This window comes from Pristiophorus japonicus, chromosome 10, assembly GCF_044704955.1.
Source record: "Pristiophorus japonicus isolate sPriJap1 chromosome 10, sPriJap1.hap1, whole genome shotgun sequence".
Taxonomy (NCBI): Eukaryota; Metazoa; Chordata; class Chondrichthyes; family Pristiophoridae; genus Pristiophorus; species Pristiophorus japonicus.
In genome coordinates, this window is record NC_091986.1 from 155,260,445 (window position 1) to 155,281,707 (window position 21,263).

The following is a 21,263-nucleotide window of genomic DNA, read 5'->3' on the forward strand; positions in this document are numbered from 1 at the left end:
ACATCACAATCTCCACAATGGCGAGCTCCTTGGCAATAGGGTTTACCGGCAGTGCTAGTGGCACCACCGATATGGCATGCGGTGCTGGAAATTTTTCCCCCGTTGTGTTTTTGTGGATAGGACAATCTTCCTTATTGTCTGGCAGGTTCCCCTGTGATAGATCTGCTGGAACAGCTAGTTAGGGAAGTGGCTAGTTCTGGTGCACAGATCTTCAGCACTACAAGTAGGAGATTGTCAGGAGCCACAGCCTTTTCTGTGTCCTCTGCACTCAGCTGCTTCTTATTGTTACGTGCAGTGAACCGTATGGCTGGACACTTGCTTCTCTGATGTTGCAACCTCAAGAACAGGATTGTCTATTCGGTACTTTTAAACACCAGTCTCGTCTTTAGCACTCGTGTTCTAGGATCCATCACAGTTGAGGATGAGAATGTTCATGAAGCCACTTCTTCCTCCTGTTAATTAACTGGTTCTCCACATTCTTGACAATGTGATATCTCTTAGCTCGGTCTACAGTCTGCTACTTTGTGTTTAGCATGCAGGTTTCCCTATGTATTAGCTTCACTTATTCCAAGGTTATGTCTTTTGCTGTGCCTGGCATGCCCTTCTACACTCCTCAATAAATCAGTAGTGATCTCCCAGCTTGATGGTGATTGAGGAGTGAAGAATGTACTGCGTCACAAGGTTACAGATTGGTAGAAAATTCTGCTGAAAGCCCACAGCACCTCTACTGCCCAATGCTAGATCTGTCCTTAGTCTGTCCCAGCTAGTATGGCAGTAGTGCCACACTAAATGATGGAACATGTCATCACTTTAAAGATGAGATTTGCCTTCACAAGAATTCTGCGGTAATCACTCATACCAATGACTTGTTTGTGACAGGCAGGTGGTTGGTGAAGATGAGGCCAAGTAGGTTACTTTCTCACAGTGGTTCCCTCAGTAACCTGACAAAGACTCAGTCTGGCAGCCTTCATCATCATAGGCAGTCCCTCGGAATCGAGGAAGACATGCCTCCACTCCAAAAATCTGAGTCCTTACATGGCTGAACATTCCACTACGAGAACCACAGTACCTGTCACAGATGGGACAGATAGTCATTGAGGGAAGGGGTTGGTGGAACAGGTTTGCCGCATGCTCTTTCCGCTGCCTGCGCTTGATTTCTGCATGCTCGCGCCGATAAGACTGGAGGTGCTGAGCGCCCTCCCGGATGCACTTCCTCCACTTAGGGCGGTCTTTGGCCAGGGACGCCCAGGTGTCAGTGGGGATGTTGCACTTTTTCAGGGAGGCTTTGAGGGTGTCCTTGTAACGTTTCCTCTGCCCACCTTTGGCTCGTTTGCCGTGATGGAGTTCCGAGTAGAGCGCTTGTTTTGGGAGTCTCGTGTCTGGCATGTGAACAATGTGGCTTGCCCAGCAGAGCTGATCAAGTGTGGTCAGTGCTTCGATGCTGGGAATGTTGGCCTGGTCGAGGACACTAACATTGATGCGTCTGTCCTCCCAGGGGATTTGTAGGATCTTGGAGACATCGTTGATGGTATTTCTCCAGTGACTTGATGGCTACTGTACAAGGTCCATGTCTCTGAGGCATACAGGAGGGCAGGTATTACTACAGCCCTGTGCTAACGAGTCACTTTTGGTGGTGAACACTGTAGTCCCACGCCCAGAGCACATTTTGTGCCCTTGCTTTTCTCAAGTGCTTTCAAGTGATTTTCAACATGGACGAGTAGTTTTGTCATTTGAGGAACACTAGGTGGGGATCAGCAGTGGGATTTTCTTGAACTTTAGGTCCCTGCCAGCTTTAAAAAGAATCTGTAACACAAATACAATAACCAACATGGGAGCAAAGGGATATGAAAATAATGCAGTATGTGACTATAAAAAGCACTTTTCCAAACAATGAATTACCTTCCATGTCACTCACGACTCGCTCTATTAATATTTCATATAACTGGAACGGCAATTTACCTCCATTTGCAGTTCTGGTGTATAGAGGCAAGTCTTTGGCAGCTCTTTTGAGAATTTCTTGCTGTGTTTCTGCTCTTTCTTCCCGCTCATACTGTTCCTTATCGGTTTTGACCAAACTGAACTGCAAGAAGAAAATGGAGCGCCATTACATTCAGTTCTACAGTTCACGACAATCATTTGCCTCAGAATCCATTATAAGTCTGTTTGATTAGTAAGTATTATTTCTCTTTCTTTGAATTACATTTTAAATTAGAGAAGTTTAATTCGAGGGATGGCAGGGCAGCTCACTCCCGTGGACTGCACATCCTGTGGCATGTGGGAAGTCCTGGACACTTAGCATGGTCTAGACAACCATGTGTGCAGGAGGTGTCTCCAGCTTCAACTACTCAAGCTCTGCGTTTCGGAGCTTGAGCGGCGGCTGGAGTCAATACGGTGCATCCGTGAGGCTAAGAGCTGCGTGGATAGCACGTTTCAGGAGGTGGTCACCCCGCAGCTTAAAAGCATGCAGGAAGAGGGGAAGTGCGTGAACACTAGATGGAGGAAGAATGCTAGGCAGGTAGTGCAGGAGTCCCCCCATGAGTCCATCTTGCTTTCAAACCGATATTCTCTTCTGAGCACTGGTGAGGGCAATGCTGCCACTGGGGAGTGCAGCCAGAGCCAAGTCCAAGGCACCACAGGTGGCTCAGCTGCACAGGAGGGAGGGACAAAGAATAAAAGAACATAAGAAATAGGAGGAGTAGGCCATTTGGCCCCTCGAGCCTGCTCCACCATTCAATAAGATCATGGCTGATCCGGCGTCGGAGCAACAGCAGCCTACAAAAGGCCCAGAGTCGGTGAGGCGTCGAAGAGTCGAGGAGAGGCGGGAGTTCCGGGGTCGGAGCGGAAGCGGCCTACAAAAGGCGTGCTTGTGCAGCTGCAGCAGGAAGGCAAAAAAGTAGAAGAAAGAAATCGAAAGGTGACGTCAAAGCCAAGGGGGTAAGTGATTGATAAGTAGTTTTTCTTTTTCCTTCTTTATCAGTAAGTAACCTTTAGCATTGTTGTTGCCAATTTAAGTTTATCTACGGGTAAGTCATGGCAGGACAGCTCGGCCACATGTTATGCTCCTCCTGTACTATGTGGGAAGTCAGGGATGCCTCCGGTGTTCCTGACGACTACGTGTACGGGAAGTGTATTCGCCTCCAGCTCCTGACGGACCGCATTGTGGCACTGGAGCTGCGGGTGGATGAACTCTGGAGCATCCACGGTGCTGAGAATGACATGAATAGCACGTTGAGCGAGTTGGTCTTACCGCAGGAAAAGGGTACACAGCCAGATAGGGAATGGAAGACCAACAGGAAGAGCAGTGCAAGGAAGGTAGTGCAGGGGTCCCCTGCGGTCATCCCCCTGCAAAACAGATACACTGCTTTGGGTACTGTTGGGGGGATGACTCATCAGGGGGGGAGCAGCAGCAGCCAAGTCCATGGCACCGTGGGTGGCTCTGCTGCACAGGAGGGCACGAAATAGAGTGGGAGAGCGATAGTGATTAAATTGTAAGGGGAATAGATAGACGTTTCTGCGGCCGCAACCGAGACTCCAGGATGGTATGTTGCCTCCCTGGTGCAAGGGTCAAGGATGTCTCGGAGCGGGTGCAGGACATTCTAAAAAGAGAGGGTGAACAGCCAGTTGTCGTGGTGTATATAAGTACCAACGATATAGGTAAAAAAAACGGGATGAGGTCCTACAAGATGAATTTCGGGAGCTATGATTTAAATTAAAAAGTAGGACCTCAAAAGTAGTAATCTCAGGATTGCTGCCAGTGCCACGTGCTAGTCAGAGTAGAAATCGCAGGATAGCTCAGATGAATACGTGGCTTGAGGAGTGGTGCAGAAGGGAGGGATTCAAATTCCCGGGGCATTGGAACTGGTTCTGGGGGAGGTGGGAACAGTACAAACCGGACGGTCTGCACTTGGGCAGTACCGGAACCAATATCCTAGGCGGAGTGTTTGCTAGTTCTGTTCGGGAGGAGTTAAACTAATATGGCAGGGGGATAGGAACCTATGCAGGGAGACAGAGGGAAATAAAATGGAGACAGAAGCAAAAGATAGAAAGGAGAATAGTAAAAGTGGAGGACAGAGAAACCCAAGGCAAAAAACAAAAAAGGGCCACTTTACAGCAAAATTCTAAAGGGTCAAAGTATGTTAAAAAGACAAGCCTGAAGGCTCTGTGCCCCAATGCGAGGACTATTCAGAATAAGGTGGACGAATTAACTGCGCAGATAGCAGTTAACGGATACGATGTGATTGGCATCACGGAAACATGGCTCCAGGGTGACCAAGGCTGAGAACTCAACATCCAGGGGTATTCAACATTTAGGAAGGATAGACAGAAAGGAAATAGAGGCGGGGTGGCGTTGCCGGTTAAAGAGGAAATTAATGCAATTGTAAGGAGGGACATTAGCTTGGATGATGTGGAATCGGTATGGGTGGAGCTACGGAATACCAAAGGGAAGAAAACATGAGTGGGAGTTGTGTACAGGCCACCGAATAGTAGTAGTGAGGTTGGGGACAGCATCAAACAAGAAATAAGGGGTGTGTGCAATAAAGGTACAGCAGTAATTATGGGCAACTTTAATCTACATATTGATTGGGCTAACCTAACTGGTAGCAATGCGGTGGAGGAGGATTTCCTGGAGTGTATTAGGGATGGTTTGAGAGACCAATATGTCGAGGAACCAACCAGAGAGCTGGCCATCCTAGACTGGGTGATGTGTAATGAGAAGGGACTAATTAGCAATCTTGTTGTGCGAGGCCCCTTGGGGAAGAGTATGGTAGAATTCTTTATTAACATGGAGAGTGACAAAGTTAATTCAGAAACTAGGGTCCTGAACTTAAGGAAAGGTAACTTTGATGGTATGAGGCACAAATTGGCTAGATTAGACTGGCAAATGATATTTAAAGGGTTGATGGTGGATAGGCAATGGCAAACCTTTAAAGATCACATGGATGAATTTCAACAATTGTACATCCCTGTCTGGAGTAAAAATAAAACGGGGAAGGTGGCTCAACCGTGGCTAACAAGGGAAATTAAGGATAGTGTTAAATCCAAGGAAGAGGCATACAAATTAGCCAGAAAAAGCAGCAAACCGGATGATTGGGAGAAATTTAGAATTCAGCAGAGGAGGACAAAGGGTTTAATTAAGAAGTGGAAAATAGAGTACGAGAGGAAGCTTGCCGGAAACATAAAGACTGACTGCAAAAGCCTCTATAGATATGTGAAGAGAAAAAGATTAGTGAAGACAAACGTAGGCCCCTTGCAGTCGGATTTGGGTGAATTTAAAATGGGGAACAAAGAAATGGCAGACCAATTGAACAAATACTTCAGTTCTGTCTTCAAAAAGGAAGATACAAATAACCTTCCGAATGTACTAGGGGACAGTGGGTCTAGTGAGAATGAGGAACTGAAAGATATCCTTATTAGGCGGGAAATTGTGTTAGGGAAATTGATTGGATTAAAGACCGATAAATCCCCGGGTCCCGATAGTCTGCATCCCAGAGTACTTAAGGAAGTGGTCATATAAATAGTGGATGCATTGGTGATCATTTTCCAACAATCTATCGAGTCTGGATCAGTTCCTACGGACTGGAGGGTAGTTAATGTCACGCCACTTTTTAAAAAAGGAGGGAGAGAAAGCGGGTAATTATAGACCGGTTAGCCTGACATCAGTAGTGGGGAAATTGTTGGAATCAATCATTAAGGATGAACTAGCAGCCCATTTGGAAAGCAGTGACAGGATTGGACCGAGTCAGCATGGATTTAGGAAAGGGAAATCATGCTTGACGAATCTTCTGGAATTTTTTTGAGGATGTAACTAGTAGAGTGGACAAGGGAGAACCAGTGGATGTGGTGTATTTGGACTTTCAAAAGGCTTTTGACAAGGTCCCGCACAAGAGATTGGTGTACAAAATCAAAGCACATGGTATTGGGGGTAATATACTGACATGGATAGAGAATTGGTTGGCAGACAGGAAGCAGAGAGTCAGGATAAACGGGTCCTTTTCAGAATGGCAGGCAGTTACTAGTGGGGTGCCGCAGGGCTCAGTGCTGGGACCCCAGCTCTTTACAATATACATTAACGATTTGGATGAAGGAATAGAGTGTAATATCTCCAAGTTTGCAGATGACACTAAACTGGGTGGCGATGTGAGCTGTGAAGAGGACGCCAAGAGGCTGCAGGGTGACTTGGACAGATTAGGTGAGTGGGCAAATACATGGCAGATGCAGTATAATGTGGATAAATGTGAGGTTACCCATTTTGGGGGCAAAAACACGAAGGCAGAATATTATCTGAATGGCGGCAGACTAGAAAAAGAGGATGCGCAACGAGACCTGAACGTCATGGTTCATCAGTCACTGAAAGTGGGCACGCAGGTGGTAAAGAAGGCAAATGGTATGTTGGATTTCATAGCTAGGGGATTTGAATATATGAGCAGGGAGGTCTTACTGCAGTTGTACAGGGCCTTAGTGAGGCCTCACCTGGAATATTGTGTTCAGTTTTGGTCTCCTAGTCTGAGGAAGGACGTTCTTGCTATTGAGGGAGTGCAGTGAAGGTTCACCAGACTGATTCCAAAGGTAGTGATCTCTGGATTGCTACCAGTGCAATGTGCTAATCAGAGTAGAGGGAGCAGGATAGTTAGAATAAATACGTGGCTTGAGCAGTGGTGCAAGAGGGAGGGATTCAAATTCCTGGGACATTGGAACCAGTTCTGGGGGAAGTGGGACCTGTACAAAAGGGACGGTCTGCACTTGGGCAGGACTGGAACTGATGTCCTAGGGGTAACATTTGCAGTTCGGGAGTGTTTAAACTAATATGGCAGGGGGATGGGAAACTATGCAGTGAGATAGGGCGAAGTAATATCGAGTCAGAAACAGATGGTAGAAAGGTAAAAAGCAATAGTGGAAGGCCGAGTAAACAAAGGCAAGAAACAAAAAGGGCCACACTACATCATAATTCTAAAAGGACAAAGGGGGCTAAAAAAACAAGCCTGAAGGCTTTGTGTCTTAATGCAAGGAGTATCCATAATAAGGTGGATGAATTAACTGCTAATACATGTTAATGGATATGATGTGATTGGGATTACACAGACGTGGCTCCAGGATGATCAGGGCTGGGAACTCAACATCCATGGGTATTCAACATTCAGGAAGGATAGAATAAAAGGAAAAGGAGGTGGGGTAGCATTGCTGGTTAAAGAGGAGATTAATGCAATAGTTAGGAAGGACATTAGCTTGGATGATGTGGAATCTATATGGGTAGAGCTGCAGAACACCAAAGGGCAAAAAATGTTAGTGGGAGTTGTGTACAGACCTCCAAACAGTAGTAGTGATGTTGGGGAGGGCATCAAACAGGAAATTAGGGGTGCATGCAATAAAGGTGCAGCAGTTATCACGGGTGGCTTTAATATGCATATAGATTGGGATAACCAAACTGGAAGCAATACGGTGGAGGAGGATTTCCTGGAGTGCATAAGGGATGGTTTTCTAGACCAATATGTCGAGGAATCAACTAGGGGGGAGGCCATCTTAGACTGGGTGTTGTGTAATGAGAGAGGATTAATTAGCAATCCCGTTGTGCGAGGCCCCTTGGGGAAGAGTGACCATAATATGGTGGAATTCTACATTAGGATGGAGAATGAAACAGTTAATTCAGAGACCATGGTCCAGAACTTAAAGAAGGGTAACTTTGAAGGTATGAGGCGTGAATTGGCTAGGATAGATTGGCGAATGATACTTAAGGGGTTGACTGTGGATGGGCAATGGCAGACATTTAGAGACCGCATGGATGAACTCCAACAATTGTACATCCCTGTCTGGCTTAAAAATAAAAAAAAGGGAAGGTGGCTCAACCATAGCTATCAAGGGAAATCAGGGATAGTATTAAAGCCAAGGAAGTGGCAAACAAATCGGCCAGAAATAGCAGTGAACCTGGGGACTGGGAGAAATTTAGAACTCAGCAGAGGAGGACAAAGGGTTTGATTAGGGCAGGGAAAATAGAGTACGAGAGAAAGCTTGCAGGGAACATTAAGACGGACTGCAAAAGTTTCTATAGATATGTAAAGAGAAAAAGGTTAGTAAAGACAAACGTAGGTCCCCTACAATCAGAATCAGGGGAAGTCATAACAGGGAACAAAGAAATGGCAGACCAATTGAACAAGTACTTTGGTTCGGTATTCACTAAGGAGGACACAAACAACCATCCGGATATAAAAGGGGTCAGAGGCTCTAGTAAGGAGGAACTGAGGGAAATCCTTATTAGTCGGGAAATTGTGTTGGGGAAATTGATGGGATTGAAGGCCGATAAATCCCCAGGGCCTGATGGTCTGCATCCCAGAGTACTTAAGGAGGTGGCCTTGGAAATAGCGGATGCATTGACAGTCATTTTCCAACATTCCATAGACTCTGGATCAGTTCCTATCGAGTGGAGGGTAGCCAATGTAACCCCACTTATTAAAAAAGGAGGGAGAGAAAACAGGGAATTATAGACCGGTCAGCCTGACATCAGTAGTGTGTAAAATGATGGAATCAATTATTAAGGATGTCATAGCAGCGCATTTGGAAAGAGGTGACATGATAGGTCCAAGTCAGCATGGATTTGTGAAAGGGAAATCATGCTTGACAAATCTTCTGGAATTTTTTGAGGATATTTCTAGTAGAGTGAACAAGGGAGAACCAGTTGATGTGGTATATTTGGACTTTCAGAAGGCTTTCGACAAGGTCCCACACACGAGATTAATGTGCAAAGTTAAAGCACATGGGATTGGGGGTAGTGTGCTGACATGGATTGAGAACTGGTTGGCAGACAGGAAGCAAAGAGTAGTAGTAAATGGGGACTTTTCAGAATGGCAGGCAGTGACTAGTGGGGTACCGCAAGGTTCTGTGCTGGGGCCCCAGCTGTTTACATTGTACATTAATGATTTGGACGAGGAGATTAAATGTAGTATCTCCAAATTTGCGGATGACACTAAGTTGGGTGGCAGTGTGAGCTGCGAGGAGGATGCTATGAGGCTGCAGAGTGACTTGGATAGGTTAGGTGAGTGGGCAAATGCTTGGCAGATGAAGTTTAATGTGGATAAATGTGAGGTTATCCACTTTGGTGGTAAAAACAGAGAGACAGACTATTATCTGAATGGTGACAGATTAGGAAAAGGGGAGGTACAACAAGATCTGGGTGTCATGGTACATCAGTCATTGAAGGTTGGCATGCAGGTACAGCAGGCGGTTAAGAAAGCAAATGGCATGTTGGCCTTCATAGCGAGGGGATTTGAGTACAGGGGCAGGGAGGTGTTGCTACAGTTGTACAGGGCCTTGGTGAGGCCACACCTGGAGTATTGTGTACAGTTTTGGTCTCCTAACTTGAAGGACATTCTTGCTATTGAGGGAGTGCAGCGAAGGTTCACCAGACTGATTCCCGGGATGGCGGGACTGACATATCAAGAAAGACTGGATCAACTGGGCTTGTATTCACTGGAGTTCAGATGAATGAGAGGGGATCTCATAGAAACATAAAAGATTCTGACAGGACTGGACAGGTTAGATGCTGGAAGAATGTTCTCGATGTTGGGGAAGTCCAGAACCAGGGGACATAGTCTTAGGATAAGGGGTAGGCCATTTAGGACTGAGATGAGGAGAAACTTCTTCACTCAGTTGTTGACCTGTGGAATTCTCTGTCGCAGAGAGTTGCTGATGCCAGTTCATTGGATATATTCAAGAGGGAGTTAGATATGGCCCTTACGGTTAAGGGGATCAAGGGGTATGGAGAGAAAGCAGGAAAGGGGTACTGAAGGAATGATCAGCCATGATCGTATTGAATGGCAGTGCAGGCTCGAAGGACCGAATGGCCTACTCCTGCACCTATTTTCTATGTTTCTATGATCATGGACTCAGCTCCAGTTCCCTGCCTACTCCCCATAAGCCTTTATCACTCAAAAATCTGTCCATCTCTGCTTTAAACATATTCAATGACCCAGCCTCCACAGCTCTCTGGGGCAGAGAATTCCACAGATTTACAACCCTCTGAAGAAATTTCTCCTCATCAGTTTTAAAAGGGCATCCCCTTTTTCTGGGACTATGTTCCCCAGTTTTCGTTTCCCCTCTGAGTGGAAATATCCTCTCTGCAGCTTGTCGAGCCCACTCATTATCTTATATGTTTCAATAAGATCACCTCTCGTGTACTCCAATGTGTATAGACCCATCCTACTCAACCTATCCTCATAAGTCAACCCCCTCATCTCCAGAATCAATCTAGTGAACCTTCTCTGAACAGCCTCCAATGCAAGTATATCCTTCCTTAAATACAGAGACCAAAACTGTACATAATACTCCAGATGTGGCCTTACCAATACCCTGTACAATTGTAGCAGGACTTCTCTGCTTTTATAGCTATCCCCCTTACAATAAAGGCCAACATTCCATTTGCCTTCCTGATTACTTGCTGTACCTGCATACTAACTTTTTGTGTTTCATGCACAAGGATCCCCAGGTACCTCTGTACTGTGGCACTTTGCAATTTTTCTCCATTTAAATTATAATTTGCTTTTCTATTATTTCTGCCAAAGTGAATAACCTCACATTTTCCCATATTATACTCCATCTGCCAAATTTTTTGCCCACTCACTTAGCCTATCTATATCCCTTTAGAGAGGCATTTCTGCGGCCGCAGACATGACTCCAGAATGGTATGGTGCCTCCCTGGTGCCAGGGTCAAGGATGTCATAGAGTGGACACAAGGCATTCTGGGGGGAAAGAGGGTAAACAGCTCGAGGTCGTGGTCCATATTGGGACCAACGACATAGGTAGAAAGAGGGATGAGGTCCTACAGGCAGAATTTAGGGAGCTAGGAAAAAAATTAAAGGGTTGGACCGCAAAGCTAGTAATCTCCAGGTGCCACATGCTAATGAGTACAAGAATAGAAGGATAGAGAGGATGATGGCTGAAGAGTTGGTGTAGGAGGGAGGGCTTTAAATTCCTACGGCATTGGGACCACTTCTGGGGGAGATGGGACCTGTACAAACCAGAGGGGTTGCAGCTCAACAGCGCCGGGACGAATATTCTCACGAGGAGTTTTGCTAGTGCTGTTGGGGAAGAGTTTAAACTAGCTTGGCAGGGGGATTGGAACCAGAGAACAAATTCAATAAGGAAGGAAGTAAAGCAGAAATTGGATAGCAAGAATTTAGAAAGCGAATCTGTAAGACAGAGGAAACAAGGGTTAGTAAGTAGTAATCAAGGAGGTCTCTTCCTGTGCTAAATGGTATATACTTTAATGCAAATAAGGCAGATGAGCTAAGAGCACAGGTCGACACTCGAGTGTATGACATTCGTCATCACAGGCAGTCCCTCGGAATTGAGGAAGACTTGCTTCCACTCTTAGCACGAGTTCTTAGGTGGCTCTACAGTTCAATATGAGAACCACAGGTCAGACACATAGTCGTTGAGGGAAAGGGCAGGCAGGGAGCCTGGTTTGCCGCATGCTCCTTCCGCTGCCTGCGCTTGATTTCTGCATGCTCTCGGCGACAATACTCGAGGAGCTCAGTGCCCTCCCGAATGCACTTCCTCCACTTAGGACGATCTGTGGCCAAGGACTCCAGGTGTCAGTGGAGATGTCGCACTTTATCAGGGAGGCTTTGAGGGTGTCCTTGTAACGTTTCCTCTGCCTGCCTTTGGCACATTTGCCGTGGACGAGTTCCGAGTCGAGTGCTTGCTTTGGGAGTCTCATGTCTAGCATCTGGACTATGTGGCCTGCCCAGCGGAGCTGATCAAGTGTGCTCAGTGCTTCAATGCTGGGGATGTTGGCCTGGATGAGGACGCTAATGTTTGTGCGTCTGTTCTCCCAGGGAATTTGCAGGATCTTTCCGAGACAACATTGGTGGTATTTCTCCAGCGACTTGGTGTCTACTGTACATGGTCCACGTCTCTGAGCCATACAGGACGGCGGGTATTACTACGGCCTTGTAGACCATGAGCTTGGTGACAGTTTTGAGGGACTGATCTTCAAACACTCCTTTCCTCAGGCGGCCGAAGGCTGCACTGGCACACTGGAGGTGGTGTTGGGTCTCATCATCAATGCCTGCTCTGGTTGATAGGAGGCTCCAGAGATAGGGGAAGTGGTCCACATTGTCCATGGCCACGCCATAGATCTTGATGTTTGGGGGGCAGTGCTGTGCGGCGAGGACAGGCTGGTGGAGGACCTTTGTCTTACTAATGTTTAGCGTAAGGCCTATGCTTTCATACGCCTCGGTAAATACGTCGACTATGTCCTGGAGTTCAGCCTGTGTGTATGCACACAGACACAGGCGTCGTCCGCGTACTGTAGCTCGACGACAGAGGTTGGAGTGGTCTTGGATCTGGCCAGGAGACGGCGAAGGTTGAACAGGTTCCCACTGGTTCTGTAGTTTAGCTCCACTCCAGCGGGGAGCTTATCAACTGTGAGGTAGCAGCATGGCAGCGAGGAAGATTGAGAAGAGGGTTGGGGCGATAACGCAGCCCTGCTTGACCCCGGTCCGGACGTGAATTGGGTCTGTGATGGATCCATTGGTAGGGATCGCGGCTTGCATGTCGTCGTGGAGCAGGCGGAGTATGGTGACGTACTTTTGGGGACATCCGAAACGGAGGAAGACGCTCCATAGACCCTCGCGGTTGACAGTGTCGAAGAAGGCGATGTATACAGGCTGGCGCTGTTCCCTGCAGCTGTCGCACTGCAAAGGTCATGTCTGTTGTGCCCCGGAGGGGACAAAATCCGCACTGCGACTCTGGGAGGAGCCCCTCGGCCACGGGGAGAAGACGGTTGAGGAGGACTCTCGCAACAACTTTCCCAGTGGTTGATAGCAGGGAGATTCCTCTGTAGTTGCCGCAGTCGGACTTATCCCCTTTTTTAAAGCTGGTCACGATCACTGCATCTCTAAAATCTCCCAGCATGCTCTCCTCCCTCCAGATGAGAGAGATGAGGTCATGTATTCGCGCCAGTAGTGCCTCTCCGTCATACTTCAGTGCCTCAGCAGGGATTCCATCTGCTCCCGTAGCCTTCTTGTTTTTTAGCTGTCTTATGGCCTTTTCTACCTCATACAGTGTTGGGGTCTCACTAACATGGTGGCAGGTAGCCTGCTGCAGTCGAGAACACTCGAGTCAAAGGCAGAGTCTCGGTTGAGATCATCTTCGAAGTGCCCCTTCCAGCAGGCCCTGACTGCCTTGGTATCCTTGATTAGTGTTTCCCTGTTCTTGGCCAGCAGTGGGGTGGGGCCTTGGGTGTTTGGGCCGTAGGTGGCCTTGACTGCGGTGAAGAATCCTCACACATCATGGCTGTTGGCCAGGTGCTGTATCACTTGTGCTTTCTCCATCCACCATCTGTTCTTTAGGTCCTGGGTTTTTTGTTGGACCTAAGCCTTTAGCCGTCTGTAATGCTGCTCCAGAGTTGGATTGCTATTTAAGGCTCAGAAATGCCCTGCGCTTGCAGTCCATTAGTTCTTGAATCTCCTGATCATTCTCATCAAACCAGTCCTGGTGTTTCCTGGTTGAATGACCGAGCGTCTCCTTGCAGACACTGGTTATGGAGGCCTGGAGGGCAGACCAAGCGCTGTGGGCATTCCGCATTTCAGGGTCAACAAGGCACACCAGGTTAGCTGTGAGGCGCTGACTGTAAAGGGCTCTCTTAGCTGGGTCCTTAAGTGCCCCGGCATTTACTTTTTTGCGATATTGCTTCTGCTGCCCCCTTCACTTTGGGGCTCTGTTGATGTCAATGATGGATCGGATTAGGTGGTGGTCCGTCCAGCAGTCACCAGCTCCTGTCATGGCATGGGTGATGCACACATCCTTGCGATCCCTGGCTCGGATGATGACATAGTCGAGCAGGTGCCAGTGCTTGGAGTGAGGGTGTTGCCACGATACCTTGTACTTGTCTCTCTGGCGGAACAAGGTGTTGGTGATGACAAGTTCATGTTCTAGACATTTTGTCAGGAGTAGGGTACCGCTGGAATTGGCTTTCCCTACCCCCTCTCTGTCAATCACGCCTCCCCAGAGGTCTGTGTCCCTGCCGACCCGGACGTTGAAGTCACCGATCAGTTTGTCGTCTGCGGGTACGCAGGTCAGGGAATTTGAGGTTGTAGTAAAAACCCTCTTTGGCCTCATCTGTTGCATTGAGTGTTGAGGCGTAAGCACTGATGACTGTGGCGCACTGGTTCCGGGATAGGGAGAGTCAAAGCATCATGAGGCGTTCGTCAGTCCCACAGGGGGAGTCTTTGAGGCGGTCGACCAGCTCGTTTTTGATGGTGAAGCAGACTCCGTGGAGGCAGCATTCTGCCTCTGGATTCCCTTTCCAGAAGAAGGTGTAACCTCCACCTTGTTCCTTGAGCTGGCCTTCCCCTGCCCGCTGAGTCTCGCTTAGGGCTGCAATGTCGATATCAAAGCATCTAAGTTCCCAGGCAACTATGGCGGTGCGGCGTTCCATTCTGTCACTGTTGGGGTTGTCCATGAGGGTCCTGACATTCCAGGTCCCGAACTTCATGTTTGAGGAGTGGAAGATGCCTGTGCGTGATTTCTTTTAACGTGAGGTGATCGTTGCACACCGGCTACCACATGGGCTTAGCTGAGCGAGGTCTTGGTCCAGTGGTAAGGGGGTCCAGGATGACTGGAGACTAGGCACTGCTCTATGGGCCTAATTGCCTTCCGGCGAGGTGTTGGCCACAGGCTCAGTGCTGGGTAACGCCTTTGATGGTAGGTGGTCCAAGGTTTGTTTGAGAAGGGAGAAAAAGATAGGCCGAGTAATTACAGGCCTGTCAGCCGAACCTCAGTGGTGGGAAAATTATTGGGAAAAACTCCTGAAAGACAGGATAAATGTACATTTGGAAAGGCAAGGATTAATTAGGGACAGTCAGCACGGATTTGTTAAGAGAAAATCGTGTTTGACTAACCTGACTGAATTTTTTTGAGGAAGTAACCAGCAGGGTCGATGAGGGTAGTGCATTTGATGTAATGTATATGGACTTTAGCAAAGCTTTTGATGAGGTCCCACATGGTAGACTGATCATAAAAGGTTAAAGCCCATGGGATCCTGGGCAAAATGGCTAGTTGGATCCAAAATTGGCTTCGAGGTAGGAAGCAAAGGGTAATGATTGATGGATGTTTGTGACTAGAAGGATGTTTCCGTGACTAGAAGGATGTTCCAGTGGGGTTCCGCAGGACTCAGTACTGGGTCCCTTGTTTTTTGTGGCATACATCAATGATCCAGATTTGAATATAGGGACTATGATTAAGAAGTTTGCAGATGACACTAAAATTGGCTGTGTGGTTGATAATGAAGAGGAAAATCAGGGACTGCAGGAGGATATCAATCTACTGGGCAGAGCAGTGGCAAATGGAATTTAATTCGGAGAAGTGAGAGGTAATGCACTTCGGGAGGGCGAATAAGGAATGGGTATACACATTAAGCAGTAGGCCACTTAATAGTGTAGATGAACAAAGGGAGCTTGGGAGTGCTTGTCCACAGATCCCTGAAAGTAGCAGGCCAGGTGGATAAGTTGGTTAAGAAGGCATACGGAATGCTTGCCTTTACTGGCCAAGGCATAGAATACAAGAGCAGGGAGGTTATGCTTAAATCGTATAATACTGTGGTTAGGCCACAGCTGGAGTACTGCGTGCAGTTCTGGTCGCTATTTTATCGGAAGGACGTGATTGCACTAGAGAGGGTGCAGAGGAGATTTACTAGGATGCTGCCTGGAATGGAGAACCTTACCTATGAGGACAGATTGGATAGGCTGGGTTTATTGGAACAGAGGAGGTTGAGAGGAGACCTCGTTGAGGTGTACAAAATTTTGAGGGGCCTGGATATAATGGATATACCCATTTCCCTTAGCGGAGGGATCAATTACGAGGGGGCATAGTTTTAAGGTGGTTGGAGGAAGGTTCAGAGGAGATTTGAGGGGAGGCTTCTTCATGCAGAGAGTTTTGGGGGTCTGGAACACACTGCCTGGAAGGGTGGTGGATGCAGAAACCCTCACCACATTTAAAAAGGTACTTGGATAGGCATTTAAAGTGCTGTAACCTGCAGGGTTACGGACCTAGAGCTGGTAAGTGGGATTAGATAGCAGATACGATGGCAAGTACTGCAGGGAATCGAATACGGCCAGGGTGATCACCTGGATGAGTTTTGATCGCCTGGATGGGTCGGAGAGGAATTTTCCCAGATTTTTTTTTTCCCCCAATTGGCCTGGGTTTTTAATTTGGTTTTTGTATCTCCCAGATCACCACATGGCTCCGGTTGGGGTGGAGTGTAGAATGTTTCAGTGCAATGGGTGTCGCAGTTGTGTGGGGCGGACTGGTTGGGCTGGGTGCTCTTTACCTTTCCGCCACAGTTCATAGGTTTATATGTAACCTTCAGGGCTGCTGACCGAGGGCAGTGTGGCTCTTTGTCAACCGGCGCAGACACAATGGGCCAAAATGGTCTCCTTCTGCGCTGTAAATTTCTGTTTCTAAGTCCCACTTTAAATTACTCCAAACTTCAATCATAACTACATAACATTTTTATATATTTGAATAAACATGCTCAAAAACTAATGTTTTGAGACCTCACCATTTCTCTCGTACAATTCTATAACTTATTACGTTTACCCAATAACCAGCAATTTCAATTTCATCAAGTTTCCTATATTGATACAATATATAATCTTCCAAGCAGAATATGTAATATAATGGGCCAAAAATTGCGGTCCGCGGCATGTCTCTGGAACACGCCTCCAACCTGTGAAAGAATTACACACCTACCTGCTGGTGGAAACTTGCAGTCTCGGGCCGCGAGGTGGAGGGCAGCGTAATGGCTCATGGATCCCAGGGACGCAGGCGGTGCGGAAGTGTACCTGGGATCACGTGGGCCTGGTCCTCCAATCACAAAACAGAATTCCATTTTAACCATTTCCGAAGGGAATCCCATCATGAGATTTAATGTAATTCCGAAATTAGATCAAATTGGAATTTCATTCGTAAGCAGTTTCATTCCACCAACCGCACTAAAAATTTTATTTTTTGATAATTTGAGACATTAAAACTGTAATCCGGGCCAATATTTTCAGAAACTCAATTCAGTGTATGTGTATAATTTACTTTATAAAAATGTTTAATTAATGCCTGAGGTATCTCCTTATGCTGCTACATCAACCATAACATTTCCGTGCACAATCGCTGGCCAGTTGGTGGGTAAATAGCCCAACTCTGCGGCAGCGATTGCTTTTTCATGGTCTTCGCAGATGGCCCGTCAATGTGTACATCGACAGACCGCAAGTTCCCAATTTCGTGCACGTGCACGCGGAAATCCCAAACTTGGAGGTTTTCAAAGGGAGGCTGCAAAATCCGGACCGATGTTTCGTATAGCTGCATAACAAACTTTCTGGGTCCAAATATCTTGTTATATTCATTCACTAAAGTATGAGTCCATCTCATGCTTGGAGCATTTGTTGGTACAATAATAACATATTGCTGTTTGCTTTATTTGTTCATTGCCATGCATGTTCAGAAAGTGCTCCCTAATTGGCTTTGTAAATGTCCTGAGCTGATTTAGTATGCTAGAGTGCTTACAACATAGTAGAATTCTAATGCAAGCAAATTGATGCAGAGGATCAGCTGAACATCAGTTTTTCAAGAAAGTCTTCATGTTACAAGCACACAGCAAACACTTGGAACAGAAGTCAGCTGCAGTCGACTGAATAAATGAGAGACAGTGACGCACCTTGTTCTCTGTGGAACTCAAGTCAAGGAAAAACACTTCAACACGGAGATGATACTCAACAGGTTACTGTGGAAAAATCGCCCAGGTATGCCCTGTCCACAAAAATGCAGAAGAGAACCAACCTGTCATCAGGGTAAGCGAGGCAGTTTTGGCAAAGCTCACTCTGTATGAATGCCGCTCTCCCAGCAGCCAAACTGCATGGCAGCTAAATGTAAAAGCACCTTCTGTCTGGGTTGGATTTGGGCCTAGATCTTGGGCGAAGGTGCAGCGAATGAGGGTACAGGGCCCAGAAGAGCAGAGGACCCCAGGGCAGCATGGGCCTACCCACATTGCGATATGTGTGCGCACTAGACCCGTGCAGTAGAGCAGGTCTCCAGTCATCCGGTTAACCCTTACCACTGGATAAAGACCTAGCTCTGTCAAGCCTGTGTGGTGGCTGATGTGCAACAGTCACCACACGTTAAAAAAATCCATGCACAGGCATCTTCCACCCCCTCAATTGGAGTTCAGGACTGGAGCAGCGGGTTCTTCATTGAAACATGTATGAATTCTTGTGGAAGCAAGTCATCCTCGTTCGAGGGACCGCCTATGATGTAGTTTGGAAACACCTCAAACACGAATTAGCAAACAACTCTATTAAACCAACTTCATATGGAAAATTTTTCACATCATCACTTCATCAGGACTTAATGAGTTGAGAATAAAGAATTTCCAAAATTCAGTTGCATAACCAAGTCAATATTTATTGCTATAATTTTACTAAACAAGCTATCAAAGTATGCAAATTTCAGTTATGACATCTCATTCTTCTAAATTTTATCTGAATCTGCACCAGCTCCAAATAAATCAAAACATACAATAGCAGACTGCAATACCTACTTGAGAGAACACATATATGGAAATCCAAAAGGCAAGATTGGAGCAGGACAATTGGATTTTTCCTGCTCTCTAAACAGATATTTCAGTTGTTGAGTTTCTGCCGATTATAACTTAAAACAATCTAAATATTATTGTAGTGCTTCAGGGAGCAACAGCATCACTAAAACTTGAATCTTTCCACTGGTTTAAAAAAAAAATTGTGCAGCTTCTGCTTTTCCAATTTTCAAATTACAGGAAAACTGCTGTGCTTGGATCATTATTGCCTAAATGACCACTCTTGTAGATTAAACAATTAGTATGCTTCACGTCAATATGATTCACAGACTTACAATTACTGCACTTAAATACCGTGTCAGGTCCAAGTTGACCTTTCTCATTAACATTTCACTGTCCCTGAATGACATGGTGCTTTGTTTTGTTGCACTGCAGGGAATGCATTTAAATGGTCCGCTTCCAACAGTGAACATAAAACACTTGGTGCACATAAACTATAACAAACAGCACCAACCCATCCACTGCATTCAAATTTATTGAATGGTGTAGTTATCAGAATATATTATATTAATCAGGCATTTGATGCAATTGTATTATTCTCCTAGATGGCCTAGCTCTAATTTTAAGATCATGTCTCCCTTGTTACAGATTCCTCACCAGAGGAAATGATTTCTCTGTATCTATCCTATTGAATCCTTTTGACATTTTAAACCTCTCGATTAGATTAGCTCTCAACACTCAAGGGAATACAAGCCATATTTATGCAATCTATCCTCATAATATAAACCTTTAAGTCCTGGTATCATTCTGGTGAATCTGCACTGCACACCTTCCAATGTAATTTTCCTGAAGTTTGGTGCCCAAAACTGAATGCGGTACTCCAGATCAGGTCTGACCAAGACTCTCTATTACTTCCTCACTTATGAATTCCATCCCCTTTGAGATAAAGGCCAAAATTCTATCAGCCTTTTTGTACCTGTGCATTAACTTTTAGTGATGTGTACATGGCCACCAAAATTCCTTTGCTCCTCTCTCACCATTAAGAAATTATGATTTGTCTTTCTCAGATTCATAAGAACATAAGAAATAGGAACACGAGTAGGCCATATGGCCCCTCGAACCTGATCTGATCATGGACTCAGCTCCACTTCCCCGCCTGCTCCCCAAAACCCCTTACTTATCGTTTAAGAAACTGTCTATTTCTGTCTTAAATTTATTCAATGTCCCAGCTTCCACAGCTCTCTGAGGCAGCGAATTCCACAGATTTACAACCCTCAGAAGAAATTTCTCCTCATCTCTGTTTTAAATGGACAGCCCCTTATTCTTAAATCATGCCCTCTAGTTCCAGTCTCCATCAGTGGAAACATCCTCTCTGCATCCACCTCGACAAGCCCCCTCATAACCTTATACGTTTCAATAAGATCACCTCTCATTCTTCTGAATTCCAATAAGTAGAGGCCCAACCTACTCACCCTTTCCTCATAAGTCAACCCCCTCATCCCCGGAATCAACCTAGTGAATATTTTCTGAACTGTTTCCAAAGCAAGTATATCCTTTCGTAAATATGGAAACCAAAAACTGCACGCAGTATTCCAGGTGTGTTCTCACCAATACCCTATAAGAGCTGTAGCAAGACTTCCCTGCATTTATATTCCATTCTCTTTGCAATAAAGGCCATCCTGATCACTTGCTGTACCTGCATACTATTCTTTTGTGTTTCATGCACAAGTACCCCCAAGTCCCGCTTTGCAGCACTTTGCAATCTTTCTCCATTTAAATAATAACTTGCTCTTTGATTTTTTTTCTGCCAAAGTGCATGACTTCACACTTTCCAACATTATACTCCATCTGCCAAATTTTTGCCCACTCACTTAGCCTGTCTATGTCCTTTTGCAGATTCTTTGTGTCCTCCTCACACATTGCTTTTCCTCCCATCTTTGTATCGTCAGCAAACTTGGCTACATTGCATTCAGTCCCTTCTTCCAAGTCGTTAATATAGATTGTAAATAGTTGGGGTCCCAGCACTGATCCCTGCGGCACCCCACTAGTTACTGGTCGTCAACCAGAGAATGAACCATTTATCCCAACTCTCTGTTCTCTGTTAGTTAGCCAATCCTCTATCCATGCTAATATATCATCCCCAACCCTGCGAACCTTTATCTTGTGCAGTAACCTTTTATGTGGCCTGTCAAATGCCTTCTGGAAGTCCAAATGCACCACATCCACTGGTTTCCCTTTATCCACCCTGTTCGTTACATCCTCGAAGAACTCCATTCAAAGTGGACGACCTCACACTTCTTCACATTGAACTCCATCTGCCATAGTTTCGCCCACTCAGTTTGTTTATGTTGCATTGCAACTTCCTGCTCCCATCCAAATTGGCTGAAGAGTAGAACTAGGGAGCATAGTCTCAGGATAAGGAGTCGGCTATTTAGGACTGAGAAATTTCTTCACTCAGATGGTTGTGAATCTTTGGAATTCTCTACCCCAGAGGGCTGCGAATGCTGAGTTATTGAGTATATTCAAGGTTGAGACTGAAAGATGTTTGGACTCCAAGGGAATCAAGGATGTCAGGAAAGTGGATTTGAAGTCGAATAAATCAGCCATGGTCTTACTGAATGGCGGAGCAGGCCCGTGTGTCTTACTCCTGCTCCTATTTCTTGTGTCATTTTCAAACTTTTTTTTTTTA

The 21,263-nt window shown here is 46.1% G+C and overlaps 1 protein-coding gene across 1 annotated transcript in view; it reads right to left on the bottom strand.

Moving 5' to 3' along the window:
* LOC139275146 (palmitoyltransferase ZDHHC20-B-like) overlaps positions 1–21,263 on the bottom strand; it is a 143,717-nt gene that overhangs the window by 68,014 nt on the left and 54,440 nt on the right. Inside the window, exon 4 of the mRNA XM_070892201.1 lies at positions 1,960–2,080. Coding sequence (XP_070748302.1) covers positions 1,960–2,080 — 121 coding nt within the window. The remainder of the gene's footprint in view (positions 1–1,959; positions 2,081–21,263) is intronic.